Source organism: Erpetoichthys calabaricus, chromosome 3 (assembly GCF_900747795.2).
Source record: "Erpetoichthys calabaricus chromosome 3, fErpCal1.3, whole genome shotgun sequence".
Taxonomy (NCBI): Eukaryota; Metazoa; Chordata; class Cladistia; order Polypteriformes; family Polypteridae; genus Erpetoichthys; species Erpetoichthys calabaricus.
The window spans coordinates 261,007,653-261,024,186 of NC_041396.2; the positions used below are offsets into that span (position 1 = coordinate 261,007,653).

At 39.0% G+C, this 16,534-nt stretch overlaps 1 protein-coding gene across 1 annotated transcript; it reads left to right on the top strand.

Annotated features, from left to right (window-relative positions):
* The first annotated feature begins 423 nt into the window (after positions 1-423).
* LOC114648864 (proteasome subunit beta type-6-like) lies at positions 424-14,999 on the top strand. The gene is made up of 6 exons (XM_028798146.2): positions 424-586; positions 3,852-3,919; positions 5,063-5,194; positions 13,205-13,334; positions 14,407-14,551; positions 14,743-14,999. The coding sequence occupies exons 1-6, from the start codon at positions 491-493 to the stop codon at positions 14,868-14,870; spliced, it is 699 nt and encodes a 232-aa protein (XP_028653979.1). The 5' UTR covers positions 424-490; the 3' UTR covers positions 14,871-14,999.
* The last annotated feature ends 1,535 nt before the right edge of the window (positions 15,000-16,534 follow it).

The following is a 16,534-nucleotide window of genomic DNA, read 5'->3' on the forward strand; positions in this document are numbered from 1 at the left end:
TATTTGCGTCACTCTGGGACTGTTGAACCAGTTAGAATAGTTTTCCAATTCTGAGTCCCTTCATAAATAGCAGCACTTATTTTTTATTATTACAAGACCATCAAGAACTTATTTAACAAAAATCCCTACTGAAATTTCTGATTTAATTTTATTCTGGTTAATAATGCAGATGCAAGCATGACTACAGTTTGAAGGATAGCATTTCTAACAATAAGTAACTGAAAATAAGTCTGTGTAACCTCAAAATTACCTTCTGAATTGAGTAACTGTGTAACAAACAAAATATTATGATTGAACCAGCATCTAAAATTTTGTATTTATCTTGAAATAAAATACCACGATTATTCCAGTTATAACCAAATCTTTTCACGCCAACAGTCCGTCTAGGTTGGAGGAGAAGGAGGCGGAGCAGCGCTGATTTAGGCACGTGATAGGAAGTACGCAACGAGCCATCCCGTCATCCTCACAGGAAGTTGCTAGAACGACGGAAATGGCGGCTTTGTTGACAGGCTCGCGAGGAGCTCCTCGGCTTTCTTACGGTAGCAATATGTTCCCCGAATGGCTTCGGGAGGAAGTCAGCACTGGGGTAAGAAAGTTGAGGGTGACGGGGTATCTACCGTGTTGACGTTAGTGAACGTGAGCAAGGAGTAGAAGATAGGAAGGCTGCATTGCCGCCATACCATGATTTAGCACATTCATATATTGTAATGTGGAGGTGAGGGCTGACCAGGATTCCACGTATTAAAAGGAAGCAGAACGAAAGTATTTATTTTCTAGAGATGCTCTGTCTGTTCATGCCTGGGATCCGTCGCTTGTAACTGTGATGTTAATATGTTCGTGGTCCTGTTAACAAGTTCGCTTAGCTCTTGTAATTTTCTTGTAAAGTAGTGGTTATGTTAGGGCAGGTTAAGTAGACATTATTAGTCCGGCCGTACATTTAAAGTACGGCATATAATACGTTGTTAAACAGGTACAAGAAAATACGCAAAGACACAACTGAAACCAGTGTCATCATAAATGCGCACGCGCAAGATTAGTACAGAGAAAACTAATTAATTTTAACAGTATACAAAATAAGAATTCAGCAGCATCCATTCGAGTAACAGAATTCAAAATGCTTGTAGATATAGGAATAAGAGTTCTTGCATCTGCTGCTCTTTATCCTTTGGAACCTAAATCTACAGCCTAATGGCTTCATCTTCTTTCGGCTGCTCCCGTTAGGGGTTGCCACAGCGGATCATCTTCTTCCATACAACACCAGATATTTAGAAAAAAGAGGATGTCTTATGATTCCAGAAGTGCACAGCGGTTAGAGGTTTTTGTTCCAGCCAATTTCTTATTTAAAAGTCATTTTTGCTGCAAATCGAATTTGCAGATTCTCTGTAACTTCACACGCTTGTCAAGATCCAGAACCTATAATTGTGTCTTTTACACTTGAACGCTGCATTCTCTATTTATTTATTTAGTTCTTTTTCGTATAGCTATTTGCCAGTAACTAACAAGTAACCAGTTAGTTTCCTGTATAGTTCACTTGTATGTTTTCATCAACTGGTCGAATTAAATATTTGAGGTTTTATCCACAACATGTGTTGATGTCTATATAGTTTATATATCTTTGTGTCTTTTATAGTTTGCCATACTAGAATGATAGGACTATAATTACATTTAAGTGAACGCATAGATAGATTTGCCCCCAGGGGATTTTTTTTTTTTTAACAGAAGCTCAATACATAAATATATACACCTGCACACTAAGGTCTGAAAACACACCAGAATGACAAAAAAACTGGAACTAGCTTTAAATTAAATAGGTCTGATAGAGAATCTGCATTAACTGTGATTTTCAAGGACTCGGTTTGTCAGTCTGTAAAGAATGTTATAGAGACTGTACTGCTCAGTTAATATAATAGTTTAGTTTCCAGTCTACCCTAGCAAAGTACATGGTAGGTGTAGTCAGTTGTAGTTGCAGGTCTACTATTAAAAACTTCTGGCTGCTCTTTTGTAAAATGTGCAGTTAGTTACAGTGATTTAAGTAGTGTTAATTTGCACTTGATCCTACTAATTTCTAAAACCTGCATCACTAATGTAGTTTTTTGTTTTTTAGTTTAATGTTGCTTTCTGCGCTGTTATCCCTGAATTTATGAAAAATATCAAAATGAGTTTAACAAATCATAGATGCCTGCTTTGGAGTATTGTGTAATTGTAGGTTTTAGTGTGTACAATAACAGATATGTGCTATACTAAACCTGATAAGTAAACAATAGTATCTGTTTCAGATTTCATAGTTAATAGGGTATTTGCAGCTTATTGCATTATACAAGAGTAAGTCAATAATTGTCTGCAATTTTGCCATCATTTTGTTCCACTTTTTATAAGCTAAATGTGTACCAGAGGCTAATATCCATAGAAGGCTTTCTGCACAATTTAAAGAAATTGTTTTACCCCAGCAGAGTGTTTACAAATGCATGGAGAAGTTAAACAATGGTAGAACAGATTTTAAACATGAAGAAGGCCCTGGACTCCTATCCACGTCCAGTAATGATAACCACAATGACCAAGTCCATATCATGATTCTGATGAACCAATGAGGATTTCTACCTCTGGTATACTTTTGCCTATAAAAAGCAGATCACCACTCGCTGCTCTTCTTTGGTGCCAAAAGGGTGTGGAGCAGCCATGTTTACTCTTACAGAACAACAGTAGAAACTGACTGATTAAGGTTGAAATTTTGCCTTTGTGACCACAGACACACCATGTTCCCACATATACATGGGGTAAGCTGTAGAGCCAACCCAAACAAAATTGTCACAGATAATTATTAACTACAGGGTTGCTATAGGCTGGAGCCTATTCTGGCAGCACAGAATGCCAGTCCATCACCAGGCCCGCTCATGCACACACCCACTGTCACGGATAAATTGTTTTGTACTTTTAAACAATATTTAGTCAATTCCATCCTCTAGTGTGCTAGTGTTTGTTTATCTTACACCAGCAATCAAAAACCACATAATGGGGGACTTCCGCAAACATGGGAAGTTTATAATGAGCCCCTAAATGTAATGCTGCAGTGCTTTGCCCAACATATTTTTATCATAATTGTTATGTGTAATGTTAGAAATACTGCCATATAAGAAAAGGCTACAGTAGTTGTTTTCTAGCAGAAATAATCAGGATGCACGTTGTAATGAAAAACCTCTTGTTGCTTTTTCGTGTGCTTTGCGCTACCTTGTGCTGGTGTCTTGTGTAGCATAAATTATTTGCCAACAGCTTGCTTTTCACTGTACAACATGCTTTACAAATACTAGGGTGTGCAGTTTCCGCTTCTTAGAACATGTTTGTTAAATATAAATCTTTACACTACAGATTGAAAGAATTTTATAGCTTTTTTTTTGTTTCCTTTTTACATATGTACTTACCTGAAAGTACAGCTCGATTGGTATAATTATGTATTTATCACTCCTTTTAGATTATTTGAAATTTTGTGTTTCATGTAAGGCCATATACATTTTAACAATGTAGCTGAAGGCAGAATTATTAATGAAGATATATTACTGTTAAGGCACATCTTAAAGTTTGCCCAATTGTACGACTTTTCAGTAAAGATTGCCCTGACAGAAGCTGAACAAGCTCACATGGGATGTTGTGGTACATTCCACACTGTTGTGTAAGGTGGTGGCAGCACTAAACAATAACTCATACTTTTTAAAATTGTGATTATAAATGCTTTGAAATCACACACTCTTAATTTCAGATAGAGTATCACAACTTGTATTTCAAGCAAACATTTTATTGTCTATGTCAGTGATAGTACTGTACTTTTCATGCTGTAACAAATTTGACATTTTTTTCAGACTACAATCATGGCAGTTGAATTTGATGGGGGTGTTGTAATTGGTGCAGACTCTCGGACCACCACTGGGTAAGATATAGTTTGAGAATAAGTTGCATTTGTGCTTTGTACCATGTTACTGTTTGTATCATTTGCAAAATTAAGTTCCAAGTCAGGTTTAGTTCCTTTCACTAACTATCATCTTGATAAAGAAATGAGTCCACATCTAGTAGTAAAGTGTAAAGTTTTGCCCCTATGGCTTCTACATTAGCAAATTCAGGGAGAGACCTAGATTCTTTAAATACGGTGGGTAATGATTTTTAAAGAAGCTGAGTAAAGGAGATTATAAAACTTTATGTAGAGTGGCAAAGGCTCATATATTAATTTACATTTTTTTTAACGTGGGATTATGTAACGAGATGTTCATCTAAAAAAACTGCAGGATTGTAACAGAATTAAAAAAGTCTAGATAGATACTGTATAACTGTACAGTAATGAGAAATTGCAAACAAAACAAAGGAGGGAAACCTAATCATCCTTTACAGTTTTGCAACCTGGAGAAATGGGGTGTAATCTTCTGACAAATTCAGTCAACCGGAAATGTTGGCCGCGTACAGAGTATCAGGAGGCTCAACAGTTTGCAAGGAGGTAGCTAGAAAGGTAAGATAATGTCCAAAATAGTATTTTTATCTCAGTCTACCACAATTCTTTAGATGTTTCAGGAAGTTACTGTGATTAGCATTATTAAAAGCAAAAGTGCAGTCCAGAAGCAAGGCAGATTTTTTTAAATTGAAATTAAGTGCTTTGAATTTGAAAATCAGGCATTGAAGGTGCAGAAGATGCACTCTATAGCTTAGGAGGATGTAAATAATAAAATTGCCTGCATTACATTAACTTTTAAGGAACTCTTCAAATTGTATGTATGTGTTTCCATATATACCTTTTAAGTGTTAACATTGGCAGTTTTGCTGTTTAGGCTTAAGGTAGGGGTCCTCAGTGTCAGTCTTTAGAGAATTACAGTAGCTATGGATTTTTGCTCCAGCCACTTTCTAAATTAGAATCTAGTTTACTCTATGACTTACTAGTGTGCTCATTCTATCTTGTCATTCTTGTACAAATTATTTCATGAGTAAAAGCACATTAATTCATCTTAGTCCTTATTTTCTGTTAGTTTATTTTTGTAAAGAACTCTTTTAAGATTAAATTTTCATTGTCCTTATTTTTGTTCTACAGGGCCTATATAGCTAACAGGGTGACAGACAAGCTTACCAAGATTCATGATTATATCTACTGCTGCCGTTCCGGTTCAGCTGCTGACACACAGGCAATAGCAGATGCCGTCGCATATCAACTAGGGTTTCACAGGTAAGAAATGGCTTGCAGGAAGATAATTTGCTTCTTAAAGCCGTGATGATGTAATGCAGAGTATTTAAGGTACATTTTTTTTATTAATTGTTAACAGTTTTTCATAATACATTGTTACACACATTTATAAAAATATGCTTAAGCTATAAAATATAAGTGACATTTTCATATTTCTTTTGGACATCCACATCACAATTCTGTTTTTTTAAATTGGGTTAAACGTTATTAATCCCATGGGGAAGTTCAGATAAATACAGCTTCAGAAACATAAAAAGCAAGGATACATACTCACAGGACAAAAATACAGCCAATATATATTTATCAATCAATTGATAAATATATATATATAATATGTATGTATGTGTGGATACTTGTTAAGGGTAAATTTCACACAAACATTAGGAAGGTTTTTTCTTTACACAGAGAACCAATAGACATATGGAATAAGTGACCAAGCAGTTAGGCAGATAGTAACAGTTTAGGGTCTTTCAAAACTAGACATGATGTTCTTTTAGAAGAATTAAATGGATAGGACTGGCGAGCTTTGTTGAGCTGAATGGCCTGTTTCCGTCTAGATTGTTCTAATGTATGTGTGTATGTATATAGATATATATGTGTGTATATATACAGTATATATGTGTATGTATATATACAGTGCATCCAGAAAGTATTCACAGCGCATCACTTTTTCCACATTTTGTTATGTTACAGCCTTATTCCAAAATGGATTAAATTCATTTTTTTCCTCAGAATTCTACACACAACACCGCATAATGACAATGTGAAAAAAGTTTGCTTGAGGTTTTTGCAAATTTATTAAAAAATAAAAAAAATGAGAAATCACATGTACATAAGTATTCACAGCCTTTGCTCAATACTTTGTCGATGCACCTTTGGCAGCAATTACAACCTCAAGTCTTTTTGAATATGATGCCGCAAGCTTGGCACACCTATCCTTGGCCAGTTTCGCCCATTCCTCTTTGCAGCACCTCTCAAGCTCCATCAGGTTGGATGGGAAGCGTCGGTGCACAGCCATTTTAAGATCTCTCCAGAGATGTTCAATCGGAGTCAAGTCTGGGCTATGGCTGGGCCACTCAAGGACATTCACAGAGTTGTCCTGAAGCCACTCCTTTGATATCTTGGCTGTGTGCTTAGGGTCATTGTCCTGTTGAAAGATGAACCGTCGCCCCAGTCTGAGGTCAAGAGCGCTCTGGAGCAGGTTTTCATCCAGGATGTCTCTGTACATTGCTGCAGTCATCTTTCCCTTTATCCTGACTAGTCTCCCAGTTCCTGCCGCTGAAAAACATCCCCACATCATGATGCTGCCACCACCATGCTTCACTGTAGTGATGGCATTGGCCTGGTGATGAGCGGTGCCTGGTTTCCTCCAAATGTGACGCCTGGCATTCACACCAAAGAGTTCAATCTTTGTCTCATCAGACCAGAGAATTTTCTTTCTCATGGTCTGAGAGTCCTTCAGGTGCTGTTTGGCAAACTCCAGGCGGGCTGCCATGTGCCTTTTACTAAGGAGTGGCTTCCGTCTGGTCACTCTACCATACAGGCCTGATTGGTGGATTGCTGCAGAGATGGTTGTCCTTCTGGAAGGTTCTCCTCTCTCCACAGAGGACCTCTGGAGCTCTGATAGAGTGATCATCGGGTTCTTGGTCACCTCCCTGACTAAGGCCCTTCTCCCCCGATCGCTCAGTTTAGATGGCCGGCCAGCTCTAGGAAGAGTCCTGGTGGTTTCAAACTTCTTCCACTTACGGATGATGGAGGCCACTGAGCTCATTGGGACCTTCAAAGCAGCAGAAATTTTTCTGTAACCTTCCCCAGATTTGTGAGATAATCCTGTCTTGGAGGTCTACAGACAATTCCTTTGACTTCATGCTTGGTTTGTGCTCTGACATGAACTGTCAGCTGTGGGACCTTATATAGACAGGTGTGTGCCTTTCCAAATCATGTCCAATCAACTGAATTTACCACAGGTGGACTCCAATTAAGCTGCAGAAACATCTCAAGGATGATCAGGGGAAACTGGATGCACCTGAGCTCAATTTTGAGCTTCATGGCAAAGGCTGTGAATACTTATGTACATTTGCTTTCTCAATTTTTTTATTTTTAATAAATTTGCAAAAATCTCAAGTAAACTTTTTGCACGTTGTCATTATAGGGTGTTGTGTGTGGAATTCTGAGGAAAAAAATGAATTTAATCCATTTTGGAATAAGGCTGTAACATAACAAAATGTGGAAAAAGTGATGCGCTGTGAATACTTTCCGGATGCACTGTATACAGTGAGGAACATAAGTATTTGAACACCCTGCGATTTTGCAAGTTCTCCCACTTAGAAATCATGGAGGGGTCTGAAGTTCACATTGTAGGTGAATTCCCACTGTGAGAGACAGAATGTAAAAAAAAAAAAAATTCAGGAAATCACATTGTTTGGTTTGTACAGAATTTACTTGTATTGCACTGCTGCACAAAGGTATTTGAACACCTGAGAAAATCAGTGTTAATATTTGGTATAGAAGCCTTAGTTTGCAATTAGAGAGGTCAAACATTTCCCATAGTTCTTGACCAGGTTTGCACACACTGCAACAGGGATTTTGGCCCACTCCTCCACACAGATCTCCTCTTGATCTGTCAGGTTCCGGGCCTGGCGCTGAGCAAATGGAGTTTCAGCTCCCTCCAAAGATTTTTGATTGGATTTAGGTCTGAAGACTGGCTAGGCCACTCCAGAAACTTGATAGGCTTCTTACGGAGCCACTCCTTGGTTATCCTGGCTGTGTGCTTTGGGTCATTGTCATGTTGGAAGACCGAGCCACGACCCATCTTCAGTGCTCTGACTGAGGGAAGGAGGTTGTTGCTCAAAATCTCACAATACATGGCCCCATTCATCCTCTCCTTAATACAGTCCAGTCGTCCTGTCCCCTTTGCAGAAAAGCACCCCCAAAGCATGATTTTTCCACCCCCATGCTTCACAGTAGGGATGGTGTTCTTGGGATGCAACTCCTTCTTTTTCCTCCAAACACGGCGAGTGAAGTTTAGACCAAAAAGTTCTATTTTGGTCTCATCTGACCACATGATTTTCTCCCATGCCTCCTCTGGATCTTCCAGATGGTCATTGGCAAACTTCAGACGGGCCTGGACATGTGATGACTTGAGCAGGGGAACCTTCCGTGCAATGCGTGATTTGAGACCATGACGGCATAGTGTTCTACCGACAGTGACCTTTGAAACTGTGGTCCCAGCTCTCTTCATGTCATTGACTAGCTCCTCCCGTGTAGTTTTGGGCTGATTCCTCACCTTTCTTATCATCTGTGATTCCCCACGAGGTGAGATCTTGCATGGAGCCCCAGTCCGAGGGAGACTGACAGTCGTCTTTAGCCTCTTTCATTTTCTGACAATTGCTCCAACAGTTGATCTATTTTCACCAAGCTGCTTGGCAATTGCCCCGTAGCCCTTTCCAGCCTTGTGGAGGTCTACAATTTTGTCTGGTGTCTTTGGACAGCTCTGTGGTCTTGCCCATGGTAGTAGTTGGAGTCTGACTGACTGTGGGGTGGACAGGTGTCTTTAAAGAGCTGAGACAGGTGCTACTAATTAAGATTACTAAGTGGAGTAGAGGTGGACTTCTTAAAGGCAGAGTAACAGGTCTTTGAGAGCCAGAATTCTTGCTGATTGCCAGGTGTTCAAATACTTGTGTGCAGCAGTGCAATACAAATAAATTCTGTACAAATCATACAATGTGATTTCCTGATTTTTTTTTTTTTTTTTTTAACATTCTGTCTCTCACAGTGGGAATGCACCTACAATGTGAATTTCAGACCCCTCCATGATTTCTAAGTGGGAGAACTTGCAAAATTGCAGGGTGTTCAAATACTTATGTTCCTCACTGTGTGTGTATATATATATATATATATATATATATATATATATATATATAGTTTAACCACCAAGTTCTTGTAATTTTGCCACTTCCCCATCCTCCTCCTGAAATGTGGCTAGTCTGAGTGTCCTTGCTTTGGCCCTTCATGTACAGAGCCTCTGTGTTGTCAGACCATTCCAGTTTGTTGTTTATGTGAACCCCCAGGTACTTGTAGCTTTGCATCACTTCCACATCCTCATCCTGAATGGTGACTTGTCTCAGAGGCTCCTTGGCACATTGGAGCTCCACCACCAATTCCTTTCCCTTGTTGATGTTGAGTTTCAGATTGTTGTCCCTGCACAACAAGACAAAGTCCTCCGCAGCCTTCCTGTCATCTAACTTATCTCCATTATTCATGCAGCCTATTTTGGAGGTGGCAACTGCTGATATTTACTATAAGTCTGTTGTATAGAGGTTGAAAAGGAAGGGAGGCAGGGCAGTTGCCTTAGGTTCTCCAGTATTCTAACACACAGTCCCTCGGTATTCATTGAACTGACTTCTGGGATTTTAATGTTGAGTATGTTGGTGAATTAATTTACATCTTTACCATTCCTAAGCAATACCAATGAACCTTGTTTTTTTTTTTTTTAAAAAAACAATTTGTTTAATTGATGAGCTGTTTGACTGCATTACCATTTATGTGATAGGAAAAAAGCTGCATATAAGGCAGTATTGTTTATTTACAGCACAAGGATTTTAGAAACAATATATATTTAAAAATAAGACAGTATATAAACAAATCCATATTGGCAGTGGTTGAGCCACCCTGCTTTCACAATACAAGGGCACAGAACTCACTTACAGCTCACTTTTTCTCTGATGCCCTCTGGTTTTGTTTGCCGACAAAATGAGACTAGCCTTTAATCTTTTCATGTTAAACGTTTTCATGAGCTCTGTTTATTATTTTAAAAAAATAGGCTTCTTCTTGTAGCAGTGCAATGCAGTGTGTGATTTCACAGACACATTCTGCAAGATTGACAAGCTTCCTGGTTCTAAACATGGAGAGATGTAGATATACTGTACACTGTGTGGTGTTTAATGGTTCAGTAATCTGCATTTTACCTGTTTATATCTAAGTATATAGTATATAGTGTAGACTAATTCATTATTTGAAAGGGATGAGCCTCTTGTGATCAGCTAGTTTTACATGGACCTAGTTTGTTCTTGGTCGTACTCTCCTTTATTCAGATGTTATCATCAAACTTGGTGTCTTTGTGTCCATAATATGTTCCAGCACAGTACCATGGATCAGTCTGCAAAGCTAGTACATGTGTGCTTATCCCAAAAGACTTTTTGCGTTTTATGTGTGAAACGTTTTATTTTCTGTATCTGCCCAAATCTGAATCCTGTCCAAGTCCATCTGAAATTATTTTTCTTATTGCAGGGTGTGAGCAAGTCCACTTAAGCTGAGTTGCTGTTAATTAGAAAATCCCAGTCGGTACACAAAAAAGGCCTCTTTTCAAAGTTCCCATCATACCTTCTGTCCATATATTAACTTTTAAAAAATGTTTGCTGCTTTTGGATATTATGTGGGAAATAGGTGGAATGAAGTATGATCATAGTTAAAGGTAGTTTAAATATGGAAGTATATTCATTTTTAATAGTACCATGACAGTGATTAAAAATGTGATTGTACAGGGTGCGCACAAAGTCTGTATACCCCTGTCTTTGGGAGGATTTTGAAAGCTAAAGGTTACCTCTTAGGAATCCAAAACATCTGTATGGGTCCCTCCATGATATCTGCATGGCCGAATGCGCCGCCAGGTACACCTGCTCATGTTCTGCAACATTTTCAGGGTGACTTTCTGGAATGCTGCGCGAACCACATGTTTCAGTTCATCGTTCAATGAATAACGGCGCTTCCGCACGCCTTCTTTGATAAACCCCCAGAGTGCATTATCTGGAGTTGTGAGATCAGGGCTTCTCGGAGGCCACGGAAGAGGAGCGGGATTGTTGTTTGATCCTCGTCCAATCCAACGATTCCCAAAAACATCGTTGAGGCGATCAAGCACGGTGATTGCGAAATGGGCAGGTGCCCCGTCTTGTTGAAACCAAACACTGTCAAGGACGCCCTGGTTTCTCAGTTGTGGGATGAGCCAGCTATTCAGCATTTCCAGATAACTGATTTGGTTAACAGAACCATCAAAAAAATAAGGGCCAAACAAATGCTGTGTTGTCATTCTGGCCCAGATCATCACATGTGGTGAGGTATGCTCAAATTCTTCAAAGAAAAACACGTTTTGATTGCGGGAGCTGCGATAAATCTCGCACTTGTCAGAGAACATAACCTTTTCCTTCTCAGCATTTGTTGGAAATTGGTGCAGCATCAGATCACAAGCTTCCTGACGTCTGTCCAAGTCAGCAACTGATAACTCGTTAACGGGCAATGGACGCCAACATTTCATTTGCAAGTCCTGTTTGATGTGTTTTCGCATTGTCGATTCTGCTATTCCCAACTCAGCAGCACTTTTACAAGTGGATTTCATTGGGGATTGTTGGACAGACTCTGCCACATCTGCACATGTTTCATGCCATGTGGGTGGTCTTCCACTTCGCGGTGCATCTCGGACACTGCCCGTGGCAAAAGCCTTCTTCTCCCACTGCAACAACGTCCTCTTTGTCGGCGATGCCTTCCCAAAACGCACAACAAAGTCATCCATGACATTTTTGATCGATATCCCAGTAACGGGCTGCTCATGAACCCACACAGTGGCCACAAAACACTCCTCAATCGTGAAAACACTTGTGTCGCCCATTGCTTCGTCTTGGAACAACCGCCACGTTGTTGCGATTTCTTGAACGGCAGCAGGTGGCAGCACCAGACAGGATGTCGGAAACACACCTCGAAATACCGGGAAGACTTGGGCTGATGTCCACACGAACCAAATTGTCATGGTTATTCCTGTAAATGCTCCTAAAGATAGGGGTATACAGACTTTGTGCGCACCCTGTAAATGGTTGCACATCTCTCTATTATTAAAAAAAAAAAAAAAAAACCTTGGAAGGGAGACAAGACATGATCTTCTCGGAAGACAATTTGACATCCCGCGAGAGACACTTCAATGTCACACAAGACAAGGCAGTGAGACAACAATTATAACAAGTTCACGGACATCTAACCTAGCAGTTGTTGGAATGATTTTGGCAGACACACTTCATGTGCTCCCAGCTCTTAAAACAACAACAAGCAGAATATGCCGCTTGCCAGTAGCAGCAATAAGCCAGCCGATGATCCAGCCTGTCTCCTTAGCGTGCGTTCAGCCACCCCCCATTCACAATGCGAGCAGCATTATACGTCCTGCGAGAAAGAGATTTAACCACGTCCGGGCCAGAAATAAAGGACAAGTACAATATTGTTTTTACAAAACTTTTAAAGTAAAAGTGTAAATAATGCATATGTAACAATTCCCATGAAAATAACAATCTCTTTAAATTTTATATCTGGTAAACCAAACCCGGGGGTGGGCGAGCGAAGTGAGCAGGGAGCAGAGCCCCCTAGTTTAGTATATTGTTCAAATACAATTAATTGCCCATACATACAATCCACTACCAAAGATGTGGCTCTTGTAGCCCTACCATCTGGTAGTACATAAACCAAACAAATAAGAACGTTCCCAAATTTTTGTGGTCATTGAAACAGCCACCTTTTATTGATGTATACACACATTCTGTCTTCATGTACTTTTCTGCCAAGTTGCACTTAAGAAAATCCACTTCTATGATGAAATTTTGAATCTTCTGTTTAAAAAAAATTTTGAAACCAAAAAGATACTTGACACCCAGATGACAAAACAAGGAGCAATGCAGCTATCTAAGTTGACATAAAGGATCACCTTCTACCAGTGTAATTTAGTTATAGCACAATAACTGTACAGTCAGAGGCTGACAATTTTTTTTCTTTTTTAATAATAAAGAGGTGAAAGATTCTCGAGGTCAGGTAGACATTCTGAAAAGCTTGTGACCATTTCTGTTTAAAACTTTGTCAGCTGTGGCTATGTTTGTTTGCATTATGAAGGTACTTGATATATACTTTGACCTGATATTTTTGGTCTTATTGTACCCCTCCCTTCCACCATCTTATACTTAGCATTGAGCTTGATGAGCCACCACTTGTCCAGACTGCTGCCAATCTCTTCAAGGATATGTGCTACAAGTACCGAGAGGAGTTGATGGCTGGGATCATAGTTGCTGGATGGGACAAAAGACTTGGTGGGCAGGTAATCAATAACCTTTACTGATTATTATACTCCATGTCTATGTTTTTAGCTGGAAATAGTTAATAATTACTCTGAACATCCTGATGTTTGTTCTTTCCAAGGAAGCATTTTTTTCCTTTTGACAGCCAATGTCTGAATTGTTACCTGTATCTCCTGTGTTTTGTTTTTGGATATTTTTGGAAAACAATGTCATTTTTTATTTCCTTTCAAATCAATGTATTTGTGTACTGTTTCTCACTCTGTACAGGCTAGGACACTTTCAGTATGAAACATGCCATATTTAAATGAAAGGGGATGAATGTGATTTATTTCAAACTAGACAAAGAGCCCGTTTCGACAATGTAAGATGAAACTGGCACGAGTTTGTGTCAGCAGTGTATGAAGAACAAATACTAAGTAACGAAGAAGTTGTTTTGTAATGATTGTAGTCCGCTTTACTCATTACTGTACAGGCTTGTACTGTTAGTTGATGAATTTTCCAGGCCTATAGTATAATATTGAATGATGAATGTTCCAGTACAATATGGAATAGTAATAAGTATAAGCACCACAAACCTGATATAGGTGTATTGAATGAATGCGTAATTGAATCAGAATGCGTAATTAGGCCTCGAGCTGTAGTCGAAATCACCTTTCAGGCCTCTAAGAGCTTTAATCGAAGTCGCCTTTCTCTTTGAATTTTTGCGGCAGTAAATCTGCCGCCTGCCGCGATGTTGGGGTTGGATGTCGGTCTTGTAAGGTTTTTCGGGCGACTGCGCATTCAGCTTTGGACGGACGTGAGTGAGTGAGTGAGGAGGCAGGCGAATTATATATTAAGATTATTTTTCCATCATATCCAGTTAAGTCAAAAAAATAACAAAACAACTTAAACATTTTCTCTGTTGTGGACAGTTTCACAATATCTCTTGGTAGTTGTTCCTTATGTTAGGACAGATTAATGTCAAATTGCAGTGTGTAAAATATTTTATGCGTCAGTAAACTGATTTGAGAAGTCATTAGCTATTTAGCAAAAGATTTGAAGGGGTCTTCAATTTATTTGGTGGTGATGTGTGCGCCTGTTTGTTCTTTACAGGTATACACAGTGCCTATGGGAGGGATGATGGTCAGACAGCCCTTCTCAGTTGGAGGATCAGGAAGTTCCTACATATATGGATACGTGGATGCATCATATCGCAGTGGGATGTCAAAAGATGAGTGTCTGGAGTTCGCTGCCAATGGTAAATTCTTGACAAATAGATTAAAATTGATTTATTGATTAATTAAAGCTACTTTTGAGGAATATTGGCATTTTATAAAAATATTAAAATGTAGTTGGAAGCTTGTATTAGAGAACTGAAACAATACTGATTGTTGTCTTCTTGCATCTTCATTGTTTTTATTTTTTCCCCCCTGTTTTTCTCACTTTCAGCACTTTCCTTGGCTATGGAACGTGATGGCTCCAGTGGAGGTGTAATTAGGTTAGCTGCCATTAATGAAGATGGTGTAGAAAAAAGAGTTATCTTAGGCAATAATCTGCCCAAGTTCCCCAGGTCTTGAGAAGTCCTGTTTAGCATAAAAGAATTGGCTCAGTCACATAACCTTTCTACAACTTCAGCTAGCACTTGTGATACATTTGAATGTTTTAATCAATTGTAAACAAGTAAAAATAAAGTAGTTAAATACTAATTCAGCCTCTTTTGTGTTTTGGTTTTAATTCCTTTGTAATGAGCCAGAGATGCTGCTTGTAATCCTAACTAGTATGCTTTACTCAGTTGTGTGTGGAGATGAGAAGTTGGGGCTTGGTTTGCTTATTAAAATATGACGGCTTTGCTGCAGTAATCCTTAATTACATTCATAAAATAAAATCTGTTTGGACTAGATACTAAAATTTATTACAGTAGATTTGGATGTAGTGTTTTTTAATCGTGTTTACAGTTTATAATTAGTAGATGAACAACCAAGTTTTTTTTGTCACAGCCTGTCATGCAGTTATTTGGAAAGAGCATTGTCTCAATTTTAATTTTTCCTTGCGGATCATTTGCACTGTTTGACAGCTGTGAAATCTGCCAACTTAGTATTCCCAAAAAGGCATCGCCATACTGCATCCATGCCATGATTAACCTTATTTTGAAAACTGCTCCAGGGCTGTTTCGCCTGACTTCACCAGTGGACAAATCAATTTGGTTTTTGTCGCATTCTGCTGGCCATGTCTTCATAATTACATGTTGCAATCAGGTTTTGAACAGAAACCAAAACCGAGTGCTAATACAGCATCAGTGGCCTGGCAAAGACTTGGCACCTGGGCCAGGGTGGTTGGTGTTTGAACTCTGGAATCGCCACATCAGACAATATGTAATGTTAGGGGTGTGCTGAGGCAGGTGACGGTGCTCTCCAGTGTGAAAACATCTTGGCACCCCCTACTCCTGGTGGTGATGAGGGCCACAGGCCTGTGGATGATTTGCTTGTGTGTGTGTGTGTTTTATTTTTTTTTTTTTAAATGAAATATTTACAGAGTAGTTAACATATTTATAGTTATGGAACATATAGAAATACTTGTTTTATAGTATCTTGTACTTTGTATTCTAAAGAGTCACTGAAATACTGAAGATTCACTCTGTGCCTGTTAATATTTCTTGATGTCATTGATTTACATATACCATACAATAATTTTTTGTGATCGTTTCTAAGTGAATGTATTGTTATAAACAAAAAACAGGAATTCTATTTATACAAGTGAATATTCCAGATAAGAAGTCTATTAATAGATACTTTATTAATCTATAATCTTTATCTATCATCTTTTCTGACACCGTAACCCCCCTATATACTGTGAATACTATAAACTCTTAATGGGGAAAGAATATGAGTTTAATCCCTACAATGTTGCATCACAAATCCTAATCACCCCTGTGTTATTTTCCCTTGAAACATGGTGTCTTCTCAGTATTTATTTTGCAGAAGGGTGTAATGGACCCAGTCAAATTGCCAGGTGTGATCTTGAGTTCCATCCCAGGCCCTCTTCTCATATGCGTACCATAGAGCCTCCATGTCCAATCACTATGTAGAGGTGGTGTACTTGTACATTTACTTTGGGGTCCACATCAATGACAGCTTCAACTGGTGTTGAAACACAGAGGAGCCATATACGCAAGGGATGTTCTTTTTCTTAGGAGATGGTGTCCTTCACATATTCTACAACTCAGTTATGGCCAGTGTGATGT

What these genes read in the sequence shown, in the direction of transcription:
- LOC114648864 (XM_028798146.2), top strand. Translation starts at nt 491, where the DNA reads ATGGCGGCTTTGTTGACAGGCTCGCGAGGAGCTCCTCGGCTTTCTTAC. An exon ending in ACAAAAGACTTGGTGGGCAG is followed by an intron (nt 13,335 to 14,406) that starts GTAATCAATAAC and finishes TGTTCTTTACAG; the next exon opens with GTATACACAGTGCCTATGGG. An exon ending in TCTGGAGTTCGCTGCCAATG is followed by an intron (nt 14,552 to 14,742) that starts GTAAATTCTTGA and finishes TCTCACTTTCAG; the next exon opens with CACTTTCCTTGGCTATGGAA.